Here is a 25,471-nt window from a genome sequence, read left to right as displayed (position 1 = left end):
CCGCAGACGCTGGAAATCTTGAGCAGCAGGCAAATGCCGGAAGAAGTGACCCAAGTCATCGACGGCCGGGACATTTTGTGTTTGTCGGTCAATAGAGCAGCCGGCCCGGGGGGAACCTGTCATTTGACAATCCTCTGCTAATGTACTAGATGACAGACCCTGCCTCCTCACCCTTCGCCTTCAGCACAACCATTGGCACAGGCCGCTTCCGCACTGACCGGTTAGAACTCCCATTCAAAATCAGCGCGTGCCCCCACGTGCGTACTTCCCGTTTGTGACGCAACCTAAACAGGCAAACGGGCCGGCCGAGGGCACCTTGAAACTGTCGAACCGGAAGAGAAAGCCGGTGTTGTTTTTCTCTCTCATCCCCCTTTCGCGTCAGGCGGAGGGCGAATGGGGCGCCGGCAGGGGGAGGAGCCTGAAAACCGTCGAACAGGAAGAAGCTCGCGCCTCTTGTCATTGCGCTCAGTCTGTCGGTCCAGGCGAGCGGAGAGTGAGGAGTGTGAGGCGGGGGAGGGAGGAAAGATCGGGGAGGGGGGCCGAGAAAGAAGTTTCTCCTCGGGGGAAGGGGGGGGTTGAAAGCAGGCGATCTGATTAGTATAAACATACGTACCTATAATGTGAGACCAGGGCTCGGTATGTGAGAGAAGCCGGTCGAAGAGGAGGGGGGAAAAAAGCTGTTGGTTTGGAAACAGTTAATTGGATTTTCTGAGGCAAAAAAGTGGTGCCGAAAGGGCGGTGACGCGACATTTTCCCCCCTTTTATGATTTTCTTTATATATTTAAGAAGAGAACCAGGAGGGGTAGGGAGGGGGCAGTGGTGCGGCCGTCACGCTCGATGGGGGATTACGGGTTCGGTTTACTAGTTCAGACCAATAATACCAACAGTAAGGTAGCTTTTCCAGTCAGATATCACCAGCAGCAGAGCGCCGCCAGCTTCTGCAGCGCCTCCACTTCGGCTTGGCTCTTCCCTGCTTCGGCCATCCAGACCATGCAAGATGATCTGCTGCTGTCAGAGAAACCCAAGCCCCAGCCCCAGCCCCAGCCGCCGCAGCTCTCCCCCCGGCTGGATCAGGCTGCTGCCCCCGAAGTAGTCATCCTCTCCGAGTCGCCCAAGTCCGAGGAGGAGAGCGGGGGCGCCGGCGCCAAGGAGAAGCTGAGGATGGAGTCGCCGATCCTGCCCGGCTTTGACTACCACGACCCTCCTTCCTCGGGGCTCGGCACGACCGGGACGCCGTCCCTCACCTCGTCAACATCCTCCCTGACCGGTTTCAGCAACTGGTCAGCAGCGATGACTCCTCCTACCGTCAGCGAGGACAATTTCTTCCACCAGGGCGTCCCTGCTCCCTCCGCCAACGGGGCGATGCTGTTCCAGAATTTCCCCCACCATGTCAGCCCCGGCTTCGGAGGCAGCTTCTCGCCCCAGATGGCCCTGTCTCAGCACCACCACCCGCACCACCCGCCGCCGCCGCACCACCACCACCAGCAGCAGCAGCGGAGGTCTCCTGCCAGCCCGTTCCCGCACAGAAATGCTTTCAACCAGCTGCCTCACTTGGCCAACAGCCTCAGTAAACCCCCTTCCCCGTGGAGCAGCTACCAAAGCCCGTCGCCTTCCTCGTCTTCCTCGTCGTCTTGGAGCTCCGGCGGCGGCGGCGTCGGTGTCTGGGGTGGGTCCCAAGGTCGGGATCACCGCCGCGGCATGGCAGCCCTCAACTCCATCTCCCCCATGAAGAAACCTTTCCCCGGCAACCACATCCCGGCGCACAAGTACTCGAGATCCAGCTCAGCCTTCCAGCCCAAGTCTTGGATGGAGGACAGCATGCTGAGGAACGATATTTTACCGTTTCAGGTGAGAAGCGCAGAGTCCGACTGGGCTCATCTGTAGAGTCTGATTTCAAATTAGGTAAAAACCTTGGCAAAGACCAGTCCATCTTTATTTTAATATGGATAATTGCCTTTTAAATACCGCAAAACGCTTTAGTGTTCAGTATCATTTCCCCTCGGATGCTGCAGTTCTTTTATTGTTCACTGTTTTCTTAAATTTGAGATGAGCGGTTCCAGCAAGCTACTTGAAATCAAATTATTGTTATGCAAGTTATCTTGCAATTATAATATTTATCAATGGATGTTTTTGACAGTGAGATTAATGATGATGGAATGTATTGATTCCATTGCTCTGTAGTTTATTCTGGAAAGATCTTTGTAGCAACTTGCAGGAAGCTAATGTGTAGAAATTCCTTTTCCAGGGTTTCAAGATAGGGAAAAATTATCTCCACTTGTTAAACAATGGGCAAAATCTCTTTCTGGGACGATAGTAGGTGATTTTTGGTATTTTTATGTTGTAGCTCAAAGTTTAGTCCGTTAGAGATTAATAAATCAAACTGCATAAATACTCAATCAGCCTTATTATCAATGTCTTGACAGGAAATATGTTGTTCTGCGGCAGCAGTAGAGCGCAAAGACATAAAATGCATTTTAGGTTTCTTGGCAATTTCATACAGTATCTCTTCCTCAATACATTAAAATAATAACATTTTATCCCTTTTGATAATGTAAAAATTACAGGATTTCTGGTAGTAATTTTCCAGTTACATCTTTAAGAATTTTTGTTCTTTTGTTTAAACTTGGCAAAGCAATGAACAACACATGAATAGTGTTAGCTTTTAAGAAGAGTCATACACTGCAGATCTCATTTTAAACTTCCAAGCAGATGTGTGCTTGCCTGATCAAGGCCTTGAATGCCTGGTAGCAATCTTCAGTCATCGATTGGTCAGAAGAAATAGTACAATAGTCTGGTTATGGCATGCCATAACAAAATAAATGCTCTGAATTCTTAAATGGGATTTAATATTCACTGACCTGGTATTATCTTTAATAATAAGAGCATTTATTCTCACAAGACAAGCCATAATTTAACTATGGTACCATTTCTTCTGGCCAATAGATGACTGAATATTGCTACCGTACATACATTCAGAGTCTTAATCAGGCAAGCACACGACTGCTTGGAAATTGTGCTATGATTGGAGTCAACAATTGGAGGACTCACTAAATGAATAATTTCATAGATAACACTTTTTTTTACAATGTAAGACAACTTGCTCTGAACGAGAAAGCTTATGTATATTTTGCCAGTATTCAGTTGCAGTAGCCTTGTACTTTATTTCTGCTGATAGAAACATTAATAGGCTGAGTCTCAATGTTGTCATAATCTAGGTAGCTAAACTATTGAACAGTTAAGAACAAAAATACCTAAGTATTTGCTATAAATTAGACTTTTACAGAAGAATGATTTGTATTATTTCTGAGCAAGACTCAACATGGTCAGAAGAAACAGTTACCCACAATATTATTTTGTCAAAATGACAGTTAATGAGGCAAGCTTTTTGGTCATGAAGGGTGTTGTAGTTGGAGGAAACTTCAAAAATCTAGATCCTTGGAGCATTAATTCCACATGTTCCAATAACTGCTGTGGATCATGTCTATCAGCTTAATGTTTTTGTTGTAAAACTGTATATGAAGACTTTAATGGGGGTCTTTTATTGTGTAGCTTATGGCAAAGAGATCCAGATTTTGACAACTGCTCCTATCTTAAGATCTTATACATAAAGTGTCAAACAAGATAATTTTGAAATGTAAGAAAGCACAAGTATTTGAAGGGACACACGTCAAAGTTGCTGGTGAACGCAGCAGGCCAGACAGCATCTCTAGGAAGAGGTACAGTCGACGTTTCAGGCCGAGACCCTTCATCAGAACTAACTGAAGGAAGAGTTAATAAGAGATTTGAAAGTTGGAGGGGGAGGGGGAGTTCCAAAATGATTGGAGAAGACAGGAGGGGGGAGGGATGGAGCCAAGAGCTGGACAGGTGATTGGCAAAAGGTATATGAGAGGATCATGGACATCCCTCCCCCTCCTGTCTTCTCCTATCATTTTGGATCTCCCCCTCCCCCTCCCACTTTCAAATCTCTTACTAACTCTTCCTTCAGTTAGTCCTGACGAAAGGTCTCGGCCCAAAACGTCGACTGTACCTCTTCCTAGAGATGCTGCCTGGCCTGCTGCGTTCACCAGCAACTTTGATGTGTGTTGCTTGAATTTCCAGCATCTGCAGTATTCCTGTTGTTTGAGTATTTGAAGGGAACTAGGTATGGTTCAAAAATTTAGTAACTCGTTGAACTAAATCTTTTAAACTAGAATTGTTCAGTTGGGAATGGAGTTTCCAAATGATATTCAAGAGGCTGCTTTCAGGTTTATTTGCAGGAATGAAAACTAATAGAAAATATTCTATGACTTAGGTATCGACGGCTGTCTGAAGTTTAGCTAGATCAGAGTTAGAGCTGTAGGAGACTGTCATTTGGCTTTCATTTGTAAGTTTATTTGTAAAATCGAGCTGAATACATTTTTAAAAGGTATAATGTACAATAGTGATGTTTGGTTGTATTAACCATTCCAGTTGGAAAAGTCAGCAGACCAAAATGGAGCTTTTGCTTAATTGTAATACAGATGCTGTATGTGCACTTAACCTTTTATTGCCAAATGAATCTGCAGCACAGAGATAGAAGCATATGCCTGGGAATGAAGACTTTATATATCTACTGAGCATTTAAAGCAAATGAAAGGCTTTATAGATTACAATGAGATAAGTAGGGGAGATGGTTGTTGGAACTGAAATTGTATCTGAGTAGTGGAAGTCTTTTTGCAGATATTCTAAAAGAATGGGCAATTTCACAATCATTGGGCAGTTGGCCTAGTAACTGTAGAAGGTGAAATAGGCTATCATTTTATAGCTTTTTTTCCAGTGCCCATTTGTGATGTTTTCTTGGAATACAATAGATTGTGATTGCAAGTTTTTAGTGGCTATGGGTTATTTAGTAAATATTAATTGCCTACAATTTTAGATGTAATGAATCATAGTCAAATTTGAGTTTAATTTTATTGGAACTGTATAGTACAATATAATCACAAGATGTTCTGCGGATACTGGAAATCTAGAGTAACATACAAAATGCTGGAGGAACTCAGCAGGTCAGGCAGCAACAATAGAAAGGAATAAATAGTTGATGTTCCTGATGAAGTGTCTGAGCCTGAAATGTCGGCTGTTTATTCATTTCCATTGATACTGCATGACCGTTGTTCTTGCAGCATTTTGTATATGTTACTTTTTTTACAAAAATGTTCGTTTTTTGGCTCCCCACTAGGCTGTCATTTGAGTTCCTTGATGCATTAATTATTCTTCATTAGACAGATTTTTTTCACTCTCATTAAACTGATAGGATTTTTAAACCATAGAGTACTTGCTGATGGTACCTAACCTATGACAAATGTGAAAGATTAAATGCTTTCAGGAATTATAGGCCACTTAAGTAGATTGGGAATAAGTGGGTTTTAAAGTACTTTTAAAAGTGCAATGTGAAAAGAGACTTGTACGCAGTGGAAAAAGGCCGTATTGGAAGCAAATGATAGATCAAATGGTTGTCTTGAGGTATACTTTCTGAATCAGTGAAATGGATATGGGTGAGTAGAAGAGCAAGTACCATGTAAATATTGATTGCACTAAATATACTAAAATGTGTTATAGTATAAACTGGTAAACATTTTGATACAAGACTACAGGTTTCCCCTGCCATCCAAAGGTAGAGTGTTCCTATGAAACGGTTCGTAAGCCGAAATGTCGTAAAGTGAAGAAGCAATTACCATTTATTTATATGGGAAAATTTTGCAAGTGTTCGCAGACCCAAAAAAAACCTACCAAATCATGCCAAATAACACACAAAACCTAAAATAACAGTAACATATAGTAAAAGCAGGAATGATATGATAAATACACAGTATATATAAAGTAGAAATACTTTTCTACAATCATTGCCGCACTGTCCACCGTAGCGAAAATTTCATGCAAGCGCTCTCGGCAGAAACACTCTCTACAGTAACCTTTAAGCTATGAAGCTGCCAAATCATACCAAATAACACATAAAAATACACAGCCTATATAAAGTAGAAATAATGTATGTACAGTGTAGTATCACTTACCCGAATCGGGAAGACAACGCCGAGCCCACTGGTGATGGTGTGTTAGGCTGAGTCGTGGAGGTTGGGGTGGTGCAGTGGTCCCCACCGTCTACGCCACGGGCCTGTGGCCCGGAGGTTGGAACTACTGGAGTGGTGGGACACTGAGGTGTCATCTCATGGTCATCTGTTTTCATCAGGGCAGGCAGGTCATCTTCTTCTATCTCTGCCTGCCTCAATGTCAAAGGTCGAGGTTCGTCGTCAACCGCGGCTGATATGGAAGGCTTGGAAAACGACAGTATGCTTGACTGCATAACCTCACGCATTTTTATATCATACAGTTCTTTGTAAGCACTCAAACCATCCTGCAAATATGGCCTATACATACGTGCCCTTTCAAAATTAAAGTTGTACTTTTCTGCGATCATTGCAGCAAAAAGCTCACGCAGTTGCTTCACGTTCAGTTCCTGGACGACTTTACTTTCGGTCCGTTCGCTACCGCATTCGGTTTCGATTGTTATCCTTTCCTCTTCCAATTGCATCAGCTCTTCATCTATCAGTTCTTGGTCATGAGATGCCAAAACCTCTTCAACATCATCTTCGTCAACTTCCACAAGCCAAACTCACTTTGTCCTTGTTTCGTTCACCACGATCGAAACGCTTAATTATGTCTCGTTTTACGCTAAGTGTAACACCCTTACAAGCTCTTTTAGGCTTTTCTGATACCTTAGAACTCATCTTGCTAACGGATTCTCAAAATAAATCGACATAAAGCACATATGCTCATGGGCACGTGTTTAAGCAATGCCGGCTAGAATGCAGTTCCGAGGGAGGAACTTGGTTGCTCGGGGCGCGCGCTGCCTTTTTTTGATAAGTGAAAACACCTTCTGTTAGTGAAAACAGGTAACTAATGTAGGTCTTTCGTAACAGCGAGGTTTTGTAAAGCGAACGTACGAAAAGCGGGGGACACTTGTAAAAGATATAGAAGCAGAATTGGGCCCTTTGACCCATTGTCTAATCCACTATTTCATCATGGTTGATCCACTTTCCCTCTCAGCCCCAGTCCCCTGCCTTCTCCTCGTGTCCCTTCATGCCCTGACTAATCAAGAATTTATCAACCTCTACCTTTAAATAAGTGGACTAGAATATAAAAGCCAGGGTGTAATGTTGAAACTTTATAAAGCACGGGTGAGGCCTCACTTAGAGTACTGTGAGCAGGTTTTGGCCCCTTAGAAGGGATGTGCTGAAACTGGAGAGGGTTCAAAGGACGTTCAAGAAGGTGATTTCAGAATTGAATTGCTTGTCATATGAAAAGCATTTGATGGCTCTGGGCCTGCATTCAGTAGAATGAGGGGTGACCTTAATGAAACCCATTGAATGGTGAAAGGCCTTGATGAAGAAAATGTTTCCTATGGTAAGAGAGTCTAAGTCCAGAGGGGACAGCCTCAGAATAAAAGGGTGTCCTTTCAGAATGGAGATGAGGAGGAATTTCTTAAGCAAGAGAGTGGTGAATGTGTGGAATTCTTTGCCACAGGCTGCTGTATATTTGAAGCAAAGGTTGATAGATTCTTGATTGGTCAGGGCATGAAGGGATACAGAAAGAAGGCAGGAGGTTGTGGCTGAGAGGAAAATTGGACCAGCCATGATAAAATGGTGGAGCAGATGCGATGGACTTAGTGGCCTAATTCTTCCCCTATATCTTATGGTCCCAGATCCTCAGCTATAGGTAGGTAGCCCCACTGCCTCGTGGGCAGTCTTGGGAGAGGTGAAGGCTACGGCAGTCAACCCAGGTAACAAATCTGGAGTGGAACCCCTAAGGCGGCTGGGTGTCATTGAACATCCTTCCAGTAGCTTCCGCAGCCAAGCTGATGTCAAATGTATTGCTTCAAAGCTTTTATTTGGATTACACTGGTGAGGCTGAGAGGGCGATCTTGATGACTGGGCATCTGGGGATCTCCGTACTTTCCGCCCAGGCTTGTGATGGTGATCACCCATTGTCCTTCGTGACAGACAGATGCCAAACAACAGTATTGTCTTAAATAGTCAATAACTTGGCCTCCATAGCCACCTGTGGTAATTAATTCCACAGATTCAACACTCTGGCAAAAGAAATTTCCCCCTCATCTGCATTCTAAAAGGATGCCCCTGTCCTCTCTAGTCCTAGACTCCCCCACCATAGGAAACAACTTCTCCACACCTCTCTATCAAGACCCCTCAACATTCAGTAGATTTCACTGAGTCACCCTTCATTGTTTTGAATTTCAATGAGGACAGGTCCAGAGCCATCAAACTCTTTATGTACAAGCCTTTCAATCCCATAATCATTTTCATTAACTTCCTTTGAACCCTCTCCAATGTTAGCATATCCTTTCTAAGATAAGGGGCCCAATACTCCAAGTGAGGCCTCACCAGCACTTTATAAAACCTCAGTATTACATCCTTGCTTTTATATTCTAGTCCTGGAATGAATACTAACATCACATTTGCCTTCCTCACTACTGACTCAACTTGCAAATTAACCTTTAGGGAATCCTGCAAAAGGACTCCCAAGTTCCTTTGCACCCATTTTTTTTCTGGATTTTCTCTCCATTTAGAAAATAGTCTGTGTTTATTTCTTCCAAAGTGCATGACCATGCACTTCCCAACACTATATTCCATCTGCCAGTACTTTGCCCATTCTCCTAATCTTAAGTCCTTCTGATAACCTCTCACTTCCTCAAAACTACCTGTCCCTCCACCTGTCTTTGTAATGTCCACAAACTTGGCCACAAAGCCATCAATTCTGTCATTCAAGTCATTGACGTGTAACGTTAAAAAGAAGCAATCCCAACACAGACCCCTGTGGAATACCACAAGTCACTGGCAGCCAGCCAGAAAAAGGCTCCCTTTATTCCCACTCTTTGCATCCTGTCAATCAGCCACTGCTTTACCCATGCTAGTATCTTTCCAGTAATAATAAGGGCCCTAAACTTGTTAAGCAGCCTCATCTGTAGCACCTTGTCAAAGTCGCTCTGAAAATCCAAGTGCACATCAGCCGATTCTCCTTTGCCTATCTTGCTTACTATTTCTTCAAGGAGTTCCAACAGATTTGTTGGCTAAGATTTTCTGTTGAGGAAACCATGCTGACTACAGTCTATTTTATCATCTGCCTCCTTGTACCCCGAAACCACATCTTTAACAATCGACTCCAACATCTTCCCAACCACTTGAGGTCAGATTAACTGCCCAATAATTTCCTTTCTTCTGCCTCTCTCCTTTCTTGAAGAGTGGAATTTTAGTCCTCCCGATCTATGCCAGTACCTAGTGATTCTAGGAAGACCATTACTAATGTCTCCACAATCTCCCACCTCTTTCAGAATCCTGGGGTGTATACTATTTGGGCCAGGTGACCTAGCTATCTTCAGACCTTAGTTTCCCAAAAACCTCCCAAGTAATGGCAACTTCACACACTTCTGTCCCCTGACACTCTTGAACTTCTGGCATAGAGTAGATTGGTTAATTGGGACACATCGGAACCAGTACATTTTGACCCAATTAAATGGCTGTACTAAATAGCCAAACTTCATAGAAATAGTTAAAAAGGTGTAAGAAGAGAAACTGAGTAACAAATCATAAAAAACTATAAAACTGTATAAACTCCTAGTACTTAACAATGGAGAAATTCATCCTTATCATGTCCTTTTGACTGTAAATGAACGAAATGGGGTGGCATGGTAGCACAGTGGTCAGTACAACGTTTTACAATACCAGTGTCCTGGGTTCAATTCCCGCCACTGCCCGTAAGAAATTGTACACTCACCCCATGTCCAATTAGATTTCCTCCGGGTACTCTAGTTTCCTCTCACAGTTCAAAGACCTACCAGTTGGTAGATTGGTCATTCTAAATTGTCCCACGATTAGGCTAGTATTGAATTGGGATTGCTGGGTGGGGTGGCTTGAAGGGCCTATTCTGCATTGTATCTAAATAAATTTAAAAATCAGTGCAGATAATGGACTGTCTCCAGATAATGCTGTTGATGATTTCATCCTCCAAACCTTCATTCATTTGTATTGTAACTTTCAAGGTGATTATTGGTACCTTCAGTTGTTCATAATTCCTATTTGAAGTAGTGAAATGTTTCTTTTTCACTCCCAGCCATTTCTACAATTTCTAAGTCTGAATGCTTGAAACTGCAATGAGCAGAACAGTTCTGAATTGTGGTTTTATTTCTTGCCAACTATCAATGACAAAAATCACTGCTTTTTGAATACAGACACACAACTGACGCTACTTAAGCTTTAAAGAGTTGTCGCAAATAAATGGTAACCCCAATTAACCACAATCCACCATGTAGTGCATTTAATGAGTACATTAAAGTTTTGTTGTACATTTGGAAATCCTGCCCAAAGCAGATTTGTAAGGTATAAAAGTGGGCTTCTGCCAGAGTAATTTTAACTTTCTCTTGCTATTATAAGATACCTGGGTTGCTGTTATAAACATTCTGTGCATTATTATATTTGGATCGTTTTAGTTCCTAGAAGCCTGCATTGCACTAAAAATTGTTTTAGCCATTTAGGAGGATGGTAAGGGAAAATCTTAAAGTAAAAGTTAAAACGGGTAACTGAGTAGGTAGTCACAGGTGTCAAGATGCAAATCTCTACAGAAATGCATTAGTTGAGAAATACATGATGGGGGAAAACAAGAAAGACAAGTTTGAAAAGGGAACGTTAAATTAGCCTTTTAAGGTTTGGTTATTAGATTAGGTCATGAGGACACGCAGTCCTCTTTTATTGTCATTTAGTAATGCATGCACTCTGAACATGCACTTAAGGTGGGAGGCAGTAAGTGTAAAAGAGATTTGATGTAAGTTTGTTTTTACTCACATGTAGAGCAGTGCAGGTGCCTGGAATGGGCTTCATGCATAGCGGTGGAAGCAGATACAGTAAGGGTATTTAGATAAATGTGAATTTGTAGAGAATGGAGGATATGGATTACATACAGGCAGAATAGAGTTTGTTTAATTCGGCATCATGTTTGATACAGATTTCATGGACCAAAAGTCCTGTTCTGGTTCCTATAGCTGTTTTGCCCATCATATATTGGCAGGGATCTGGTACTTGTGGCTAATGCCTGTATCCATCCATGCCGATAGTATTTCAAATAGTCTTCTGATTGCTTAATAAATATTGGGGCTACCTTCTGCCTCCATCCCTCAAGCCTACAGCTAACCTACAAATTTTGGTTATATTTGCTTCTACTAAGGGAAGGCAGCAGGAAGTATTTCTCCTTCCTGTGTCCCTCAAATTTGTATATTGCAATTCAGTCCTGCCTTAATCCTCTCTGCTCTTAAAAAATCAAACTCAGCTTGTCTAATCTCTTATACACACTTCATTTTAGCCAATATCATCTCTTCTGCCTCTTTCTGTACAATCATCCAATCATCTTTCCTATAGTGTGACAACCAAAATGACCTAATGTTTTGTATATTTCCACTGCTTTTGCATTCTGTGCTGCCTAATGAAGGTGCATATTCTGAGTACCTCCTTATTTACCTGTGGTGCTGGAATCCTACCATGTATTGTGTATATCTCACCCTTATTGGATCTTCCAAAATCTATTGACTTGCAATTTTCAAGAATACTTTTCATCTGCAAGTTGTCTGTCCATGTTAAATGATTAGCATCATTTTGTAGTTTAAGGTTGTACTATTCACCAGGAGCAACTCACCAATTTTTAAGTTATCTAAGTTTATTAATCACATTTCATACATTTGCATTCAGATTGTGAGTACATTATAGCAAACAGCAAAGCTTCCAGCATTAATCCCCATAGTACAGGTCATGGGGATTATACAGGCTTCCAATTGCAAAAACAATGCTCTGCCCATCACCAACTGAATGTTTTTTTTAAATTTACTAATTTGTCCTGGATCTCATGGGATGAAACGTCACCCTTTTGGGCCAGCTTTCTGTGTGGGGCTTTGGAATTGACCTTAATGAATTCCATATAGATGACCCCCAATCAATTCTATCCTCATGGGAATGATCATTACTCTTCACAAAATTCAAATCATTTAGAAGTATTTCCTTAAAGCCATGCTGCTTATCCTTAATCACGGCATATCCTTCCAAATGTTCAGCTTTTTTTTCCATAATATCCCCTACCACTAATGTTAGACTTACTGTCCTGTAATTTATCAAGCTTATTCCTGCTACCCTTTAATAAAGGTCCTATATTTGCCCTCCTCCAGTCATCTGGCCAAAGAAGCTTAAAACAATTTTTGGTCCCAACACAACCTCATTCTTGGATGCATCCCATCAGACAATGGAGATTTATCCATGTATAAGCCTTCTAGGTCAATCTAGACTAGAATTCCAACCACCCGACTACCATCCTTCCCTCCTTGAGTTCTTCAATTGCATTTTACATTGTAAATATAGATGACAAATATCAGTTAAGACCTTTTCTCCCTCTTCTTTTCTTTCCCCCCCCCCACACCATGTCCTCAAGTTCCACACAGAGTTCCTAATGGACCCTGATCATTACCTGTCAACCCTCTGCCTTTAATATACTTATGGTATTTTTCATAATCTTACCCACGAGAGCTATTTTGTGCTCTTATTTACCCATCTAATTACTTTAAATACTACCTTTCACCTTCCCTGTTCCTGTAGAATTTTAAGTAATCTTAAATTTGTCATAAGCTGTATTTATTTCTTTGCCCAAACCTCTGTCTCTTCATGGAAATGGTGTCCCAAACTCATTCATTTCTTCCAAGTGCCTCCGTTGATTGCCTATAAACATAATTGAAAGTAGCTGCTCCCAATCCACTTTTATCAAGGATGAGATTTCCGTGCATATGAAAAACTATGTTCTTGGAGCATTCAGCATGTCATATTAAAATCAATCTTCCTTGTTTTACTTTCCAATACATCATTGTCTTGTGTTCATAACAATGGTGGATATATTGTTATGTAATTATTACATGCACGTCTGTGATAACTTTGCCTTTGGCCATCTGAAAATATTTTTTGGGAATAATGTTCAATGACTTGTCATCACCATTAACCAGAAACTAGACTAGACTGGTTATACACATGTGCCTACAGGAGCAGGTCTAAGTATAAGCATAAGAATGACTTGCCTCTTGACTTCTCAGAACCTTTCTACTGTTAATGTTGTGAAAAGAATGGTATCCTTGTGCCTGGTTAAGTGGAGCGTTGCAACACGGGAAGCTTGACAGGAAAATAAACCCACCATTTTAATTGGTCTGTCATCCACAGCCTTAAGCAACTATTTCCTTCAGGTGACTGTTATTCACAAAATACATGGCAAAAGTTCTCCAAAATCTGAAACTCCTAACATGACACAATGCATTTTTAAAAAAAAACTGCACATGGATTGCAGCAGTATGTAAAGTGGCATGAAGTATTAAGGACAAATAGGGATTGGAAAGCATCTTTATTCATGGGTCTGATGGATAAAGATGCTACAATTAAACTACAATTTCAGTTTAATTTCTAATTGTGATAAGGAATATCAATTTTTTAAGAAAAGATTCTGAAAATCTTTTTACAAAAAATGCTGAAATATTTGGGTAATGAAATGGAAGCAGTGCGACTATTTTAACTTCAAGATGTTTTCATTGGAAAAGTTAGGTAAAAACTTAAACTGCAGGGAAGGGTAGGAACAGACAGGGATTGTTAGTCTTAGAACAATAATTGATATCAAAGATGGTAGTGCTGTCGATAAAGGCTTGTTAATTACATTTATCTACTGGAGATATAAATAAGAAACATAAAAATGGTTTATTCATCCCATGTATGCTGCTTTCTATACAGTCACTGCCCTATTTTTTATATCTTAACCCTGCTTGATTTCCATATCCAGTGACAGACATCCCACCCTGCAAAAACTGATTTCAGGGAGGTAGCACCGTCAATTTGCGGGAGACTTCCGAGAGAGGTGGGATGTCTGCAATAGAGTAGCTCCTTATCAGCTAGCCAGCTAGTTTAAATAACGTTAGCTATGCTAATGAACGAATGACACCTGTTAAACTCACCTCAACATGTCTTTTACAGTCTTAACCCACCATGGGCAATAGAAAAGTCACTGTTGCAAACAGTGCAGCGAGCAACACTGTCATTATTTTAACCCCTATTAGGCAGGGGTACACTTCAGTGTAGTCTGGGGTGATGTACGTTTTATATTTTCTTTTTTTTTATTTTGGAATACTCTGCCCTGGCGCCCTCGCGCTCTCTCTCTCGCGCTCTGTCACTCTCTCTCGCTTGCTTTCTCTCTTGCTCTCTCTCGCTTACTTTTTCTTTTGCATGCTTGCTCTCACGCACTCTCTCTCTCGCTCGCTCTCAAAAAAATTGATTTCCGTGATATTGTATATAATTTGCGGGCATCAGGGAGCCACTATTCATATGCAGGAGACTCCCAGAACTTCTGGGAGAGGTGGGATGTCTGCAGTGATACTTTTTATAATCTAGAAATCTACCTTTTTGGTTAAATATATTGTAAATTGGCCTTCAGTTCTTTCAGTCATTGAAAATCCATCATTTGACACCCTCTGAGTAAAGAAAGCGCCACTTCTTAGTCCTGAGCAAGAGATTCTGCCGATGCTAGAAATCCCGAATAACAGATACAATGCTGGAGGAAGTCAACAGGTCAGGCAGCATTTATGCAGAGGAATAGAGTCAATGTTTCAGGCTGAAATCTTTCATCTGGACCCCTTTTTAGTCCTAAATACATGCCCATATCAATTGTCTGGAACCTTTGGTTCTGGACATCCCAACAGAAGTAGCCTCTCTGTATTCAGCTATTGAGTTCTTGAGTTTCTAGACTCTATTCAATACGGCACTATTTTATCCAGTTTCTCCTTATTCCAGGAATCAAATGAGCTTTCAATACAATTGCGATTTTTTTTTTCCTCTATCAGCCAAGTAATTTCTTCCCAAGGTAGAGCTTGGATTAGTGTCTGTTTTGAGAGTCTGTTTATGCATCCTACATGGCCTGCCAAAACTAAGGTCTTGATGGTAGACTCTAGCTCGAAAATCAGAGTTGCAAAGCTAAGGCTGCCTTCAAGGATATTATTGAAAGTAAAGAAAATTGAGCAATTTGACAGTACTTTAGGAAGAGAATCTGGACTATGGAGGAAGTGCAAAGAGACTTCAAACGGTACTTGGAATGAGAGCTTTTGGTTCTGTGGGGGAAACTAGAAAAGCTGGAGCTGATTGTATAAAAAAGTAATAGAGATGCTCAAAATCATGAAAGTACTATAAAACTGGTTTTCTGCGAAAGCTGCATTGGTAAATGGATACAAATTTGAAATGATAAAAGTTCAGAGCAGGCAGACCTAACTAAGGTGGGTTATTATGATCTGGAATGTACTGTCTAAAATGTGGCAGGAGCAGTTTAAAAAGTAATGGGCAAGAACCAGTAATTGAAAATGATCCGTAGGGTTACTCTGGGAGTGTTGGAGTGCAGAGAGAGTACACTTAATTGGATGGATCTACAAATGATCCAGTATAGATGAGTGATTTTGTGTTATGATTTGACATTTTGCCCATCTGACTTTTAGCTGGAATTACAACATTACTGAAGGACTTTATAACTATCCATGCTTCAAAGCAATTAAATTAAAGTATTTCATCGGAATAGTCGTAGACCACTTTAACCTCTAATCATAGATTCATCGAAACTTCTATCACAGGAAATGGTCTATTGACCAATTAAGTCCATAAGGCTAAGTATTGAGCTACTTTGGTTACTCCTACTTCACTTGAATTGCTTTACCATACGCATGATAATTTCTGCCTTTTGTGCTGTCATAATTTTATATTAAAAAAAATTATCTTCCTTTATTCTTCTCTTTTTCCAGTTTACAAAGTCTTTCTTAATTAATAATTGCCAAGGTTTGGCATCGTCCTTTTAAGTACTCCCAGCACACTTGTACTATTGTCATTTTTCCTGCTGTGTGGTGAATAGAATTGCATACGCAGTTGGCTAACGGTGGCTTTTCTATCGTGTCAGCCCTATTTTTTATTTTGTCTTTGCCAGTGAAGGAAAGCCTCTCATCTCTGTTTTAAACGTCTTACCAATTTGATACAGTAAGAAAAGATTTTTCTGTTCCTGTACACTTAATATCTTGAAATTTGTCTTGTACTCCTTACAGTATGTGCCTTCTACATGCATTGCCTCTCCTTTTTTTGAATTAAATTCCATTCAGTACATTTGAGACTGCATATCAGTCCATTGTCTTCCTGCACTCCAGATTTTTGTCTTTCGCACTAATTCACATTGCCAGTTTTGATGATGGGTAATGTTCTAAACTGCAAGCCAATATTTAAGTTGGTCATGTGCAACGAGGAGCAGGGGATCTGATCCTGGGCTCTGTGGAATCTCGTGGCACACTGCCCTCTAGCCACTCTACTCTGCTGATCAAGGAGATGGGTTATTTTTTAAGAGTGTATCTGTCTTCTATCCTTTAATATGTATTTATCAAGCATAAGTATTAATGTTGATTTAAATTTGAACAATCAGTAGTAGCATTAATTATGATTAGCAGAAATAGGTTTGAATCTATTACGAGCCTTTCTTGTAGAAGTTGTTTGGAAATGTAGTCTTCAAAGATCTGGCTCTAATTTCAGAGAATGATGCTTAACTGAGATTTCTGGGCCTACAACAATTATTTCCCTCTTTTGCTATCAGATTCATGAGCTGTCCATGTACTTTTTCAGGGTCTATCATACTCAAGATAAAATTACTCAATTAATAGACTATTTAAAGTGGAAAGGAAATGAAAATTGATTTTTTTCATGCAGGTATTTAAATATTTTCCAAAAAAGAGATGAACTTTTCTTTTTTTGTGGTTTTCCTTTGGTCTAATCAAAATAGTGTGTAGAGCAGTATTAGAAATGCAAAAAAAGTACTTTTAAAATGCTGCCATTGTTATGTGAGTGTTCAATCTTGTCACCAGCTCTTGAAAACCTTATCTGCATTCCTTTAACACTGCACATTTTTTTTAGAAGTAACCCGGACTGGTAGTAGTAGAAGAGCTTTGACACTACTTTCATACTTTTAGCTATAAATTATTACAGGTCGACCTTCACTAATCCGGCACCATTGGGACCTGAGGAGTGCCGGATTAGTGAAAATGCCAAATTACAGAAGGATCGCATTAAGCATAATCAGTGCCGGGTTATCGAAGGAACCGGATTACAGGTAGTCGGATTAGTGAAGGTTGACCTGTAGAATGTATGCGACCAAGATATTGCTGTATCATTGCAATGCAAATTTAAAGTTGTGTATACAATTATGTTAGGTTGTGTTAGATACTTGAGTTTCATCTGAGATTGGAGGATGAGAGTGTTGGATGGTCTTAATGTTAGTGTTTATGGTTCCACACAAGTGTAAACTTTAAAAATCATGTTGGATATTATTCATTAGAAAATGTTATCAAAATTGATTGAGACATTAACTAATTTGGCTGGCTGAATGCCAATAATGCAGTCAGTAGACATTGCACACACCTTGATGACTTATCTTTATGTAAGCAAAACTATTGGATGTGAGCGCTTGTATTTTGGAGCACCTGTGCTTGGTTGTATATAATTTTGGGTTTGGAACTGAAAACTACATTTGGTTAGCAGTTTTTGCAGAGATCTCAAAGGAATAAACTTAAGTTAACAAGGCAATGGTTGTCTATTTTTTTTTTTAAAGCATTAACTGGGTTGATTTAAATGTAACTGTTTTTGGACTACATGGGTTGTTCTCTGGATTCCAGAGAAACAAGCTGTCCTACTATTGAATAACTTTCATCATGCAAGCTGCATCAAGACACTGGCTTGAACTGCTAGCTTAGTGTGAGCTTTTTCTAAATGTTTGGACCTGAACTGTAGTTAACTCAAAATCCTTGTGTGTATTTTAATACTAAAATGTAATTGCTGCACTTGTTGAAGCAGCTGCCTTTTAGGGATTTAGTGTAATGTTTTACAAGATTTGGGTATTGTTGGTTTTGAAAATTGAGGTGTGATGCAATTAAATTTGTCTACCCGCTCCTCATAACTCATTTGTAGACACCTGCTCAGAGATCATCTGATTTGCCTGTGAGGTTACTTGCATAAAAGTAACTTAATATGAGCCTGCTTCCTACCCTACATCTGTCTGCTTTGTCCATTGGACTTGATTTATCCTTTACACTTAAGTTGGTGTCTCCATCTGCTATGATTCTTCGCACACTTTATATTAGTTTAAGCCCTCCCAAGCATTTCTCTGTGTGGTTAGATACAATCTGGCCTCCTTGTACAGCTCTTCTCCTTGCACTCACTTTTTAGCTTTTGTCTATCTGTCCTGCCCTCTTTCCATCAAACAAACTCATGGCACAAAATGTTCCTAAAATCAGAGTCATATACCTTCTGCATAACCTTCTGAACTCTTTGCAGGCCTTCATCACTCTTTCTGCCTGTTAAAAATATCATATTTTGGCTGTTCTCCCTCCCCCATCAGAATATTCTGTACCTAATCCAAGATATTACAAACCTAAACCTCAGTGAGACAACACACTATACTGGTGTCTTTTTTTCTTGGCTACAGAATTGTGGTGGTTCTACTCAGTAATGAAATTCCCACCACTACTACTCAAGACTTTTCCCTTCCCTGGAGTGCAAATGTGGTGCCACAATTTGACTGTTCCTGCCTTTTTCCTCAAAGGCCAGTCTTCCAAATGTGTCCAAAATTATGCACCTGCTTTGGAGAGGAATGAGCAATAATGTTTCCAACATTATGCTCTGACACTTGCTGCCCTTCCTGATGGCCATCTATCATTCTTTCTATAGTTATGTTGCAGCTAGCTCACTAATGTTAGTATATACATCATTTTCTGTCTTCTTCTCCCCCCCCCCACCCCACCTCACCAGTGCTCAATAGTGAGTCCTGCTGCAGATCCAACTGCTCTGCAGTCTGAGAGCTGCAACGGAATACACTAACTGCAGATCTAGTCACCAGGGATGTTAGAAGATCTTTGAACTCTCACATCCTGCATAAAAAGTATACCACTGGCCTAGTTTCTATGTCCTGTTATTCCTAGCCCTTCTAAGGAAAAGGAGAAAAATGAAACCTTATCTGATTGCTAAATGCTCTCCATTCCAGAGTCCAACACACCAAAGGTGCCACCTTTAGCATCGGATAATGAAGAATCAGTAAATGTGATGTATCTTGACAAAGTGACTTATTTATGTTGGCAAATAGTACATGATAAATGCAGTGTAACATGAGTGATTAATATATATTTGGAAAATGTTTGTGTCTGAAGAGGTCTAGGTGTGCCTGCACAGCAGTCACTGAAACCAAACATTCCTATTTTAACATTTCAACTATCCATCCCATGGCTAAATTTTTTTTCATAATAAACTTGGTGCTCATTCATGATAGGCTTCTTCAACACAGCTTGGAAAATTAAATGTCCCTCTACTGAGTTTTGTAGTTTTTCTTCAAGTGTTTCTTCATTGAACTTTGTACCTTCCGGGCATTCGTTTTCTAAACTAATTTGGAATGTGGTCCTCCCTTTCTCCATCTGTACCTATGTTTTAATTTGGAAAAGGTACCTGGGATTCATAATTGCTGCTTGTGACATTTTCCTTGATATTTTAATGCTCTAAGGATATTGTGGCTATTCATTTCCGTTTACCTGCTCTGCCATTCTTTAACTATAACTTGACATATTTTGCTTTTATCTTTTGAAGTAGTCTTAATTACGCTGGCCAACGAAGAATGATTAGTGTTTTGTATAACTTTGTAATGTTCGATGACATATTCAACAATTTTTCAAGCAGAACCTTGAACTTTTTTTTATGATTTGTACAAAAAAGTCTATTCATCTGCATTAAATCTTGCACTTTGTTTCTTGAAGTGAGTTTGAAAGGAAAACTGTTTCTACATTTTTAAATTGTAGCTGAGTTTTTACAGCAGTTTTAGATGAAAAATAATTCTTTCACATTTCCAAAGGATTGCTTACTTGCAGTAATAATTCAATTACTAAAATGTTTAGCCTTTGAAAATGTCATTATTTGAATATTTCATAATTGTAAATTTAATAAATTTGAGAAAAACCCTACTGCTAGTTTGGAAGTAACTAATGTTCACTAATATTTCAATTTTCACCATGATTTGTTTTCAGAATTTAAACAAAGATGATTTCTTTTTCCAGGATCGAACTAGATTATATGACACTTTAAACATGCACTCATTGGAGAGTTCACTGATTGACATCATGAGAGCTGAACAGGACCCTCTTAAAGGTAAGTGAAAGCTTTGAAATGCATTTTCAATTTTATATTGAGGTTTTTGCCATAACAAGAATAATGTTTTGGAAGGTACAGAACATTTCTTTCTCCTTAAGTATGTGAAGCAAAATAATATGGATTTGAATTAAGCCAAATGGTGCTAAGATTTACATTTTAAAAATAGTTTCATTCATAAAAAGAGAAAGAATAAATTATATATGGCAATGACACTGTTGACAAATTGATAATAGTTATACAGAACAAAATTTTCTCCTTTCCACCCCTGCTGTGCTCCTACTTTTAATCCATCAGACATAGGAACAGAATTAGACCATTCAGCCCATTAAGTCCACTCTGCCATTTCATCATTCATCATGGCTGATCTCGAATCCCATTCAAGCCCATACACCTCTCACCATATCCCTTGATACATCTCTCACCATATCCCTTGATGCCCTGACCCAATCAGGAATCTTATCAACTTCTGCTTTAAATATACCCACTGACTTGGCCTCCACTACAGTCTGTGGCAGAGAATTCCACAGATTCACCACTCTTTGACTAAAATAATGCCTCCTTGCTTCTATTCTAAAAGGTCACCGCTCAATTTTGAGGCTGTGCCCTCTAGTTCTTGATACCCCCATAAGAAGGAATATCCTCTCCACATTCACCTTGTCTAGTTCTTTCAACATTCAGTAGGTTTCAATGAGATCCCCACGCATTCTTCTAAATTCCAGTGAGTATAGGTCCAAACCTTCATATGCTCTTCATATGTTAACCCCTTCATTCCTGGAATCTTCCTTGTAGACCTCCTCTGGACTCTCTCCAATGACAATACATCCTTTGAGATATGGGGCCCCAAACTGTTAATGGTACTCTTAAGTGCAGCCTGACTAGTGTCTTATAAAGCCTCAGCATTATGTCCTTGTTTTTTTTTTATATTCTGTTCCCCCGATACAAATGCCAACATTGTATTTGCCGCCTTTACCATAGACTCAATCTGTTAATTAACCTGGGAGTCTTACACAAGGACTCCTACTTTGCTCCTCTGATGTTTGGATTTTCTCCCCTTTTAGATAAGTCTGCACTATTGTCCCTTTTACCAAAGTGCATTATCATACATTTCCCAACACTGTATTCCATCTGCCACTTTTTGCCCATTCTTCCAATTTGTCCAAGTCCTGCTGCAATTGTATTGCATCCTCAGCTACCTATCCCCCCACCTGTCTTCATATCATCCGCAAACTTTGCCACAAAGCCATCAATTCCACTATCTAAATCATTGACAAACCATGTGAAAAGTAGCAGTCCCAATACTGACCCCTGAGGAACAGCAGTAGTCACTGGCAGCTGACCAGAAAAAGCTCCCTTTATTCCCACTCGCTGCTTCTTGCCTATCAGCTATTTGTCTATCCAAGCCAGTATATTTCCTGTCACACTATAGGGCTTTATCTTGTTAAGCAGCCTCATGAGGCACTTCATCAAATGCTTTCTGAAAATCTAAGTAAATGACATCCTCTGCCTCTCCTTTGTCCACGCTCCTTGTTGCTTCCTTGAAGAATTCTAACGGATTTGTCAAGCAAGATTTCCCTTCACAGAAACCATGCTGACTTTGACTTATTTTATCATTAGTCTCCAAGTACCCCAAAACCTCATCCTTAATAATGGACTCCAACACTTTCTTAACCACTGAGGTTAGGCTAATTGGCTTATAATTTCCTCATTTGCCTTCCTCCCTTCTTAAAGAGTAGAATGACATTTGCAATTTTCCAGACTATTCTGCAATTTGCCAGAATCAAGTGATTCTTGAAAGATCATGACCAATGCATCTGTTATCTGTTCAGCAATCTTTCAGGACTCTGGAGTGTAGTCCACCTGGTCTGGGTGACTTATCCAACTTAGACCTTTCAGTCTGCCTAGCACTTTTTCCTTTGTAATATCATCGGCACTTACTCCTGCTCCCTGACACTGACAGACCTTTGGCACACTGCTAGTGTCTTTCACAATGAAGACTGATGCAAAGTACCCATTAAGTTCACCTGCCACTTCTTTGTCCCCCATTGCTACCAGCATAATTTTCCAGTGATCCAGTATCAACTCTCACCTCCCTTTACTCTTTTGATAACTGAAAAAAAGCCTTTTAGTACCCTGCTTTATATTATTGGCTAATTTGCCCTCGTATTTCACCTTTTCCTTTCTAGTAGCTCTTTTAGTTACCTTTTGTTGGATTTTAAAAAATCTTCCCAGATATCCAACTTCCCACTCACTTTTGCTACCACTTTTATTTATCAGTGATGGCATGCTTGGTTTGGGGGATGGGAAGTTGATTTGTAACTCTAAATCCAAAATATTTTAATGAGGTAAATACAATTTGAATGTCTGTCTGAAATTGGGGAAAACCATGTTGACTTGAATAGCTTAAATCTATGGATCAGATGGATAATGTTTACGATGTCAAAAACATTCAAGACAAATATTGCATATGGAATGAGTTTAAATCTTGAAGGTAAAGAATATTGGTAATGTTCAGAGGGAAAAAGACAGCAGAAGAAAGTAGTGTTATATGAGAAGTGGAAACAATATTGGGGGTTAGACTGGAAATGTCCTTTATGTTAATAGATTTCGACATGTTTTGTGCGAGGGTACAGTATACCTTGAAAAGGTATATCTCATTTTTCCACTGGAGATTTTGAGAGCTATATAGTTTTGGAATATACAGCCAAAGAACCAAAGGATATGCTTGTTGAATGTGTTCATCTGAAAGATGGGCAAAGGGCTCCAAGGATATTTTTCTGCACTCAGTGGCCACTTTAGGTCACTCTTGTACCTAAAGTGGCCACTGAGTGTATGTTCGTGGTTTGCTGCTGTAACCCATCCATTTCAAGATTTGTCATGTATGTTCAGAGATGCTCTTCTGTACACCACTATTGTAATGCATGGCTATTTAAATTGCTGTAATCTTCCGGTCCGCTTGAACTAGTCTTGCCGTTCTCCTCTGACATCTCTTATTAACAAGGTGTTTTTGCCACAGTACTGCTACTCCCTGGATGTCTTTTGCTATCACCCCATTCTCTGTAATCTCTAGAGACTGTTGTGTGTGAAAATCCCAGGAGATCAGCTGTTTCTGAGATATTCAAACCACCCTCTGGCACTAATAATCATTCCATAGTCAAAGTCACTTAGATCACATTTCTTCCCCATTTGAAGTTTGGTCTGAATAACAACTGAATCTCTTAACCAGGTTTGCATATTTTTATGCATTGAGTTGCTGTCACATGATTGGCTGATTAGTTATTTGCATTGCATTGATGTGGGTGCCACGATAGCATAGTGGTTAGTGCAACGCTATTACAGCTCGAGGCATTCTGGACTTCAAAGTTCAATTCCAGTGCTGTTCTGTAGGGAGTTTCTGTACATCCTGTCCATAGAATTTATTGGTTTCTGCTGGGTGCTCTAATTTTCTCCCACAGTCCAAAGTTGTAATGACTGGGTTAAATGGTTATTGTAAATTGTCTTGTGATTAGTTTAGAGTTAATTAGGATTGTGAGTTTTCTGGCGCAGAATGGCATGAAAGGCCTACTCTGCACTGTATCGCTAAATGAAATAAATAAAATCAATGAGCATGTGTACCTAATAAAGTGGCTGCTGAACGTAGATTGGACCCTGTATGGATTCACTGATGAGAAACAAGTGGAAGCTATCAAATGTGGAAGGCAACATAAGCAGGATATGTAGAATGGGTAATATGTAGAAAATGCAGTATGAGAGTGACACTTAAGTATCTGAGACAGTTTTGCTTGATGTATAATTTTGAAACTGTAACATTGCCTACATGAGAAAACATGATAATCTTTGTCAGCAGTATTGTCTTTTGGTTACAGAAACTTCAGGAAATTAGATCCCAAGGACTTAAAAATGTGAGGAAGGACTGGTACAGTTGTGTTGAGAGGAGTGTACCTCAGACTGAGATACCTTTTAATATTTGGCAGCAAGCTTGAAGGCATGCAGAATTTTGGAAATTGGAGGTTTTTGGTTAGCTAAGAAAATAAGAGCATAAGAAATAGGACTAGGATAGGCCATCTGGCCTGTCAAGCCTCCCCTGCCATTCATTACGATCATGGCTGATCTGGTTGTGGACTTGGCTTCACCTACTGCTTTACCCAATAACTTTTAATACCCCTGCTATACAAGAGTCTGTCTAACTGTGTCTTAAATATATTTAGTGAAGAAGTCTCTGCAACTTCTCTGGGCTAAAAATGCCACAGATTTACTACTCAGTGGGAAAAGCGGTTCCCCCAATCCTCTGAATCTTGGGGTTGCGTCCCTAAGTCGAGTGTTGCATATCAGTGGAAACAATTTTCCTGCCTCTGTCTTATTTATCCCTTCATAATTTTGTTTCTAAGAGATCTCTTTTCATTCTTCCGAATTCCCATGAGTATAGTACCAAGCTATTCAATCTCTTCTCATAGGCTAACTGTCTCTTCTCTGGAGTCAACCTAGTGAATCTCCTCTATACTGCCACCAAAGCCAGTATATCTTTATCATAAAAGGCCACACGGTAACGATGGTTATTGATACTATTGCAGATCACATGATAATTGGTTGTGAGATGACCAGTTGTTCTGTGAAACTCCGTTCTACAGGAATGCAGTGGAATAAGGACCTTGCAAATTCTCAGAAAACTAATGTACAGTGTAGCACAGGAACGTGAAAGAAAGCTGCCATGGCAGCCAGCTGTATTAAACAGCCAACACTGTTGTGAAAGGACTAGCTTTGGGCCCAGCTTTTATTTTGACAATCTAAGTGATGGCTATGGAGACATTTATGGCACCAGTCCATACAATGGTAATGTTAGGTACAAGCCTACATTCTTCAGGCGAAAGAGGAGCTCATAAATTGAACTAGAATAGGTATTTGTGAATAAGTATTCAACAGAGTAAGTGTCATACAATCATACAGTATGGAAATGGCCTGCTTGCCCAACTGGACCTTGCTGAGAAAGATGTCCATATTAGATAGTTCCATTTGTGCATTTTTCAAAGGTTTCAAGAGTTTTAAAGGTACACTTAATGTCAGACAAATGTATACATCCCGAAATTCTTTTTCTTCACAACCATCCACGAAAACAGAAGAGTTCCCCAAAGAATGAATGACAGTTAAATGTTAGAGCCCCAAATTCCCCCCCAGCTCCCCCTCCCACG

At 40.1% G+C, this 25,471-nt stretch overlaps 1 protein-coding gene across 2 annotated transcripts in view; it reads left to right on the top strand.

Moving 5' to 3' along the window:
* Positions 1-572: 572 nt before the first annotated feature.
* Positions 573-25,471, top strand: part of cpeb4b (cytoplasmic polyadenylation element binding protein 4b) — a 99,101-nt gene continuing 74,202 nt past the window's right edge. For both annotated transcript variants that reach the window (XM_072263696.1, XM_072263695.1), the window contains exons 1-2: positions 573-1,848; positions 20,195-20,285. In XM_072263696.1, the coding sequence (XP_072119797.1) occupies positions 838-1,848; positions 20,195-20,285 (1,102 nt within the window). In that variant the 5' untranslated portion in view covers positions 573-837. The remainder of the gene's footprint in view (positions 1,849-20,194; positions 20,286-25,471) is intronic.

This window comes from Mobula birostris, chromosome 7 (assembly GCF_030028105.1).
Source record: "Mobula birostris isolate sMobBir1 chromosome 7, sMobBir1.hap1, whole genome shotgun sequence".
Taxonomy (NCBI): domain Eukaryota; kingdom Metazoa; phylum Chordata; class Chondrichthyes; order Myliobatiformes; family Myliobatidae; genus Mobula; species Mobula birostris.
The sequence above is the reverse complement of the archived record's forward strand: the minus strand, read 5'-3'. Positions and strand labels throughout refer to the sequence as shown.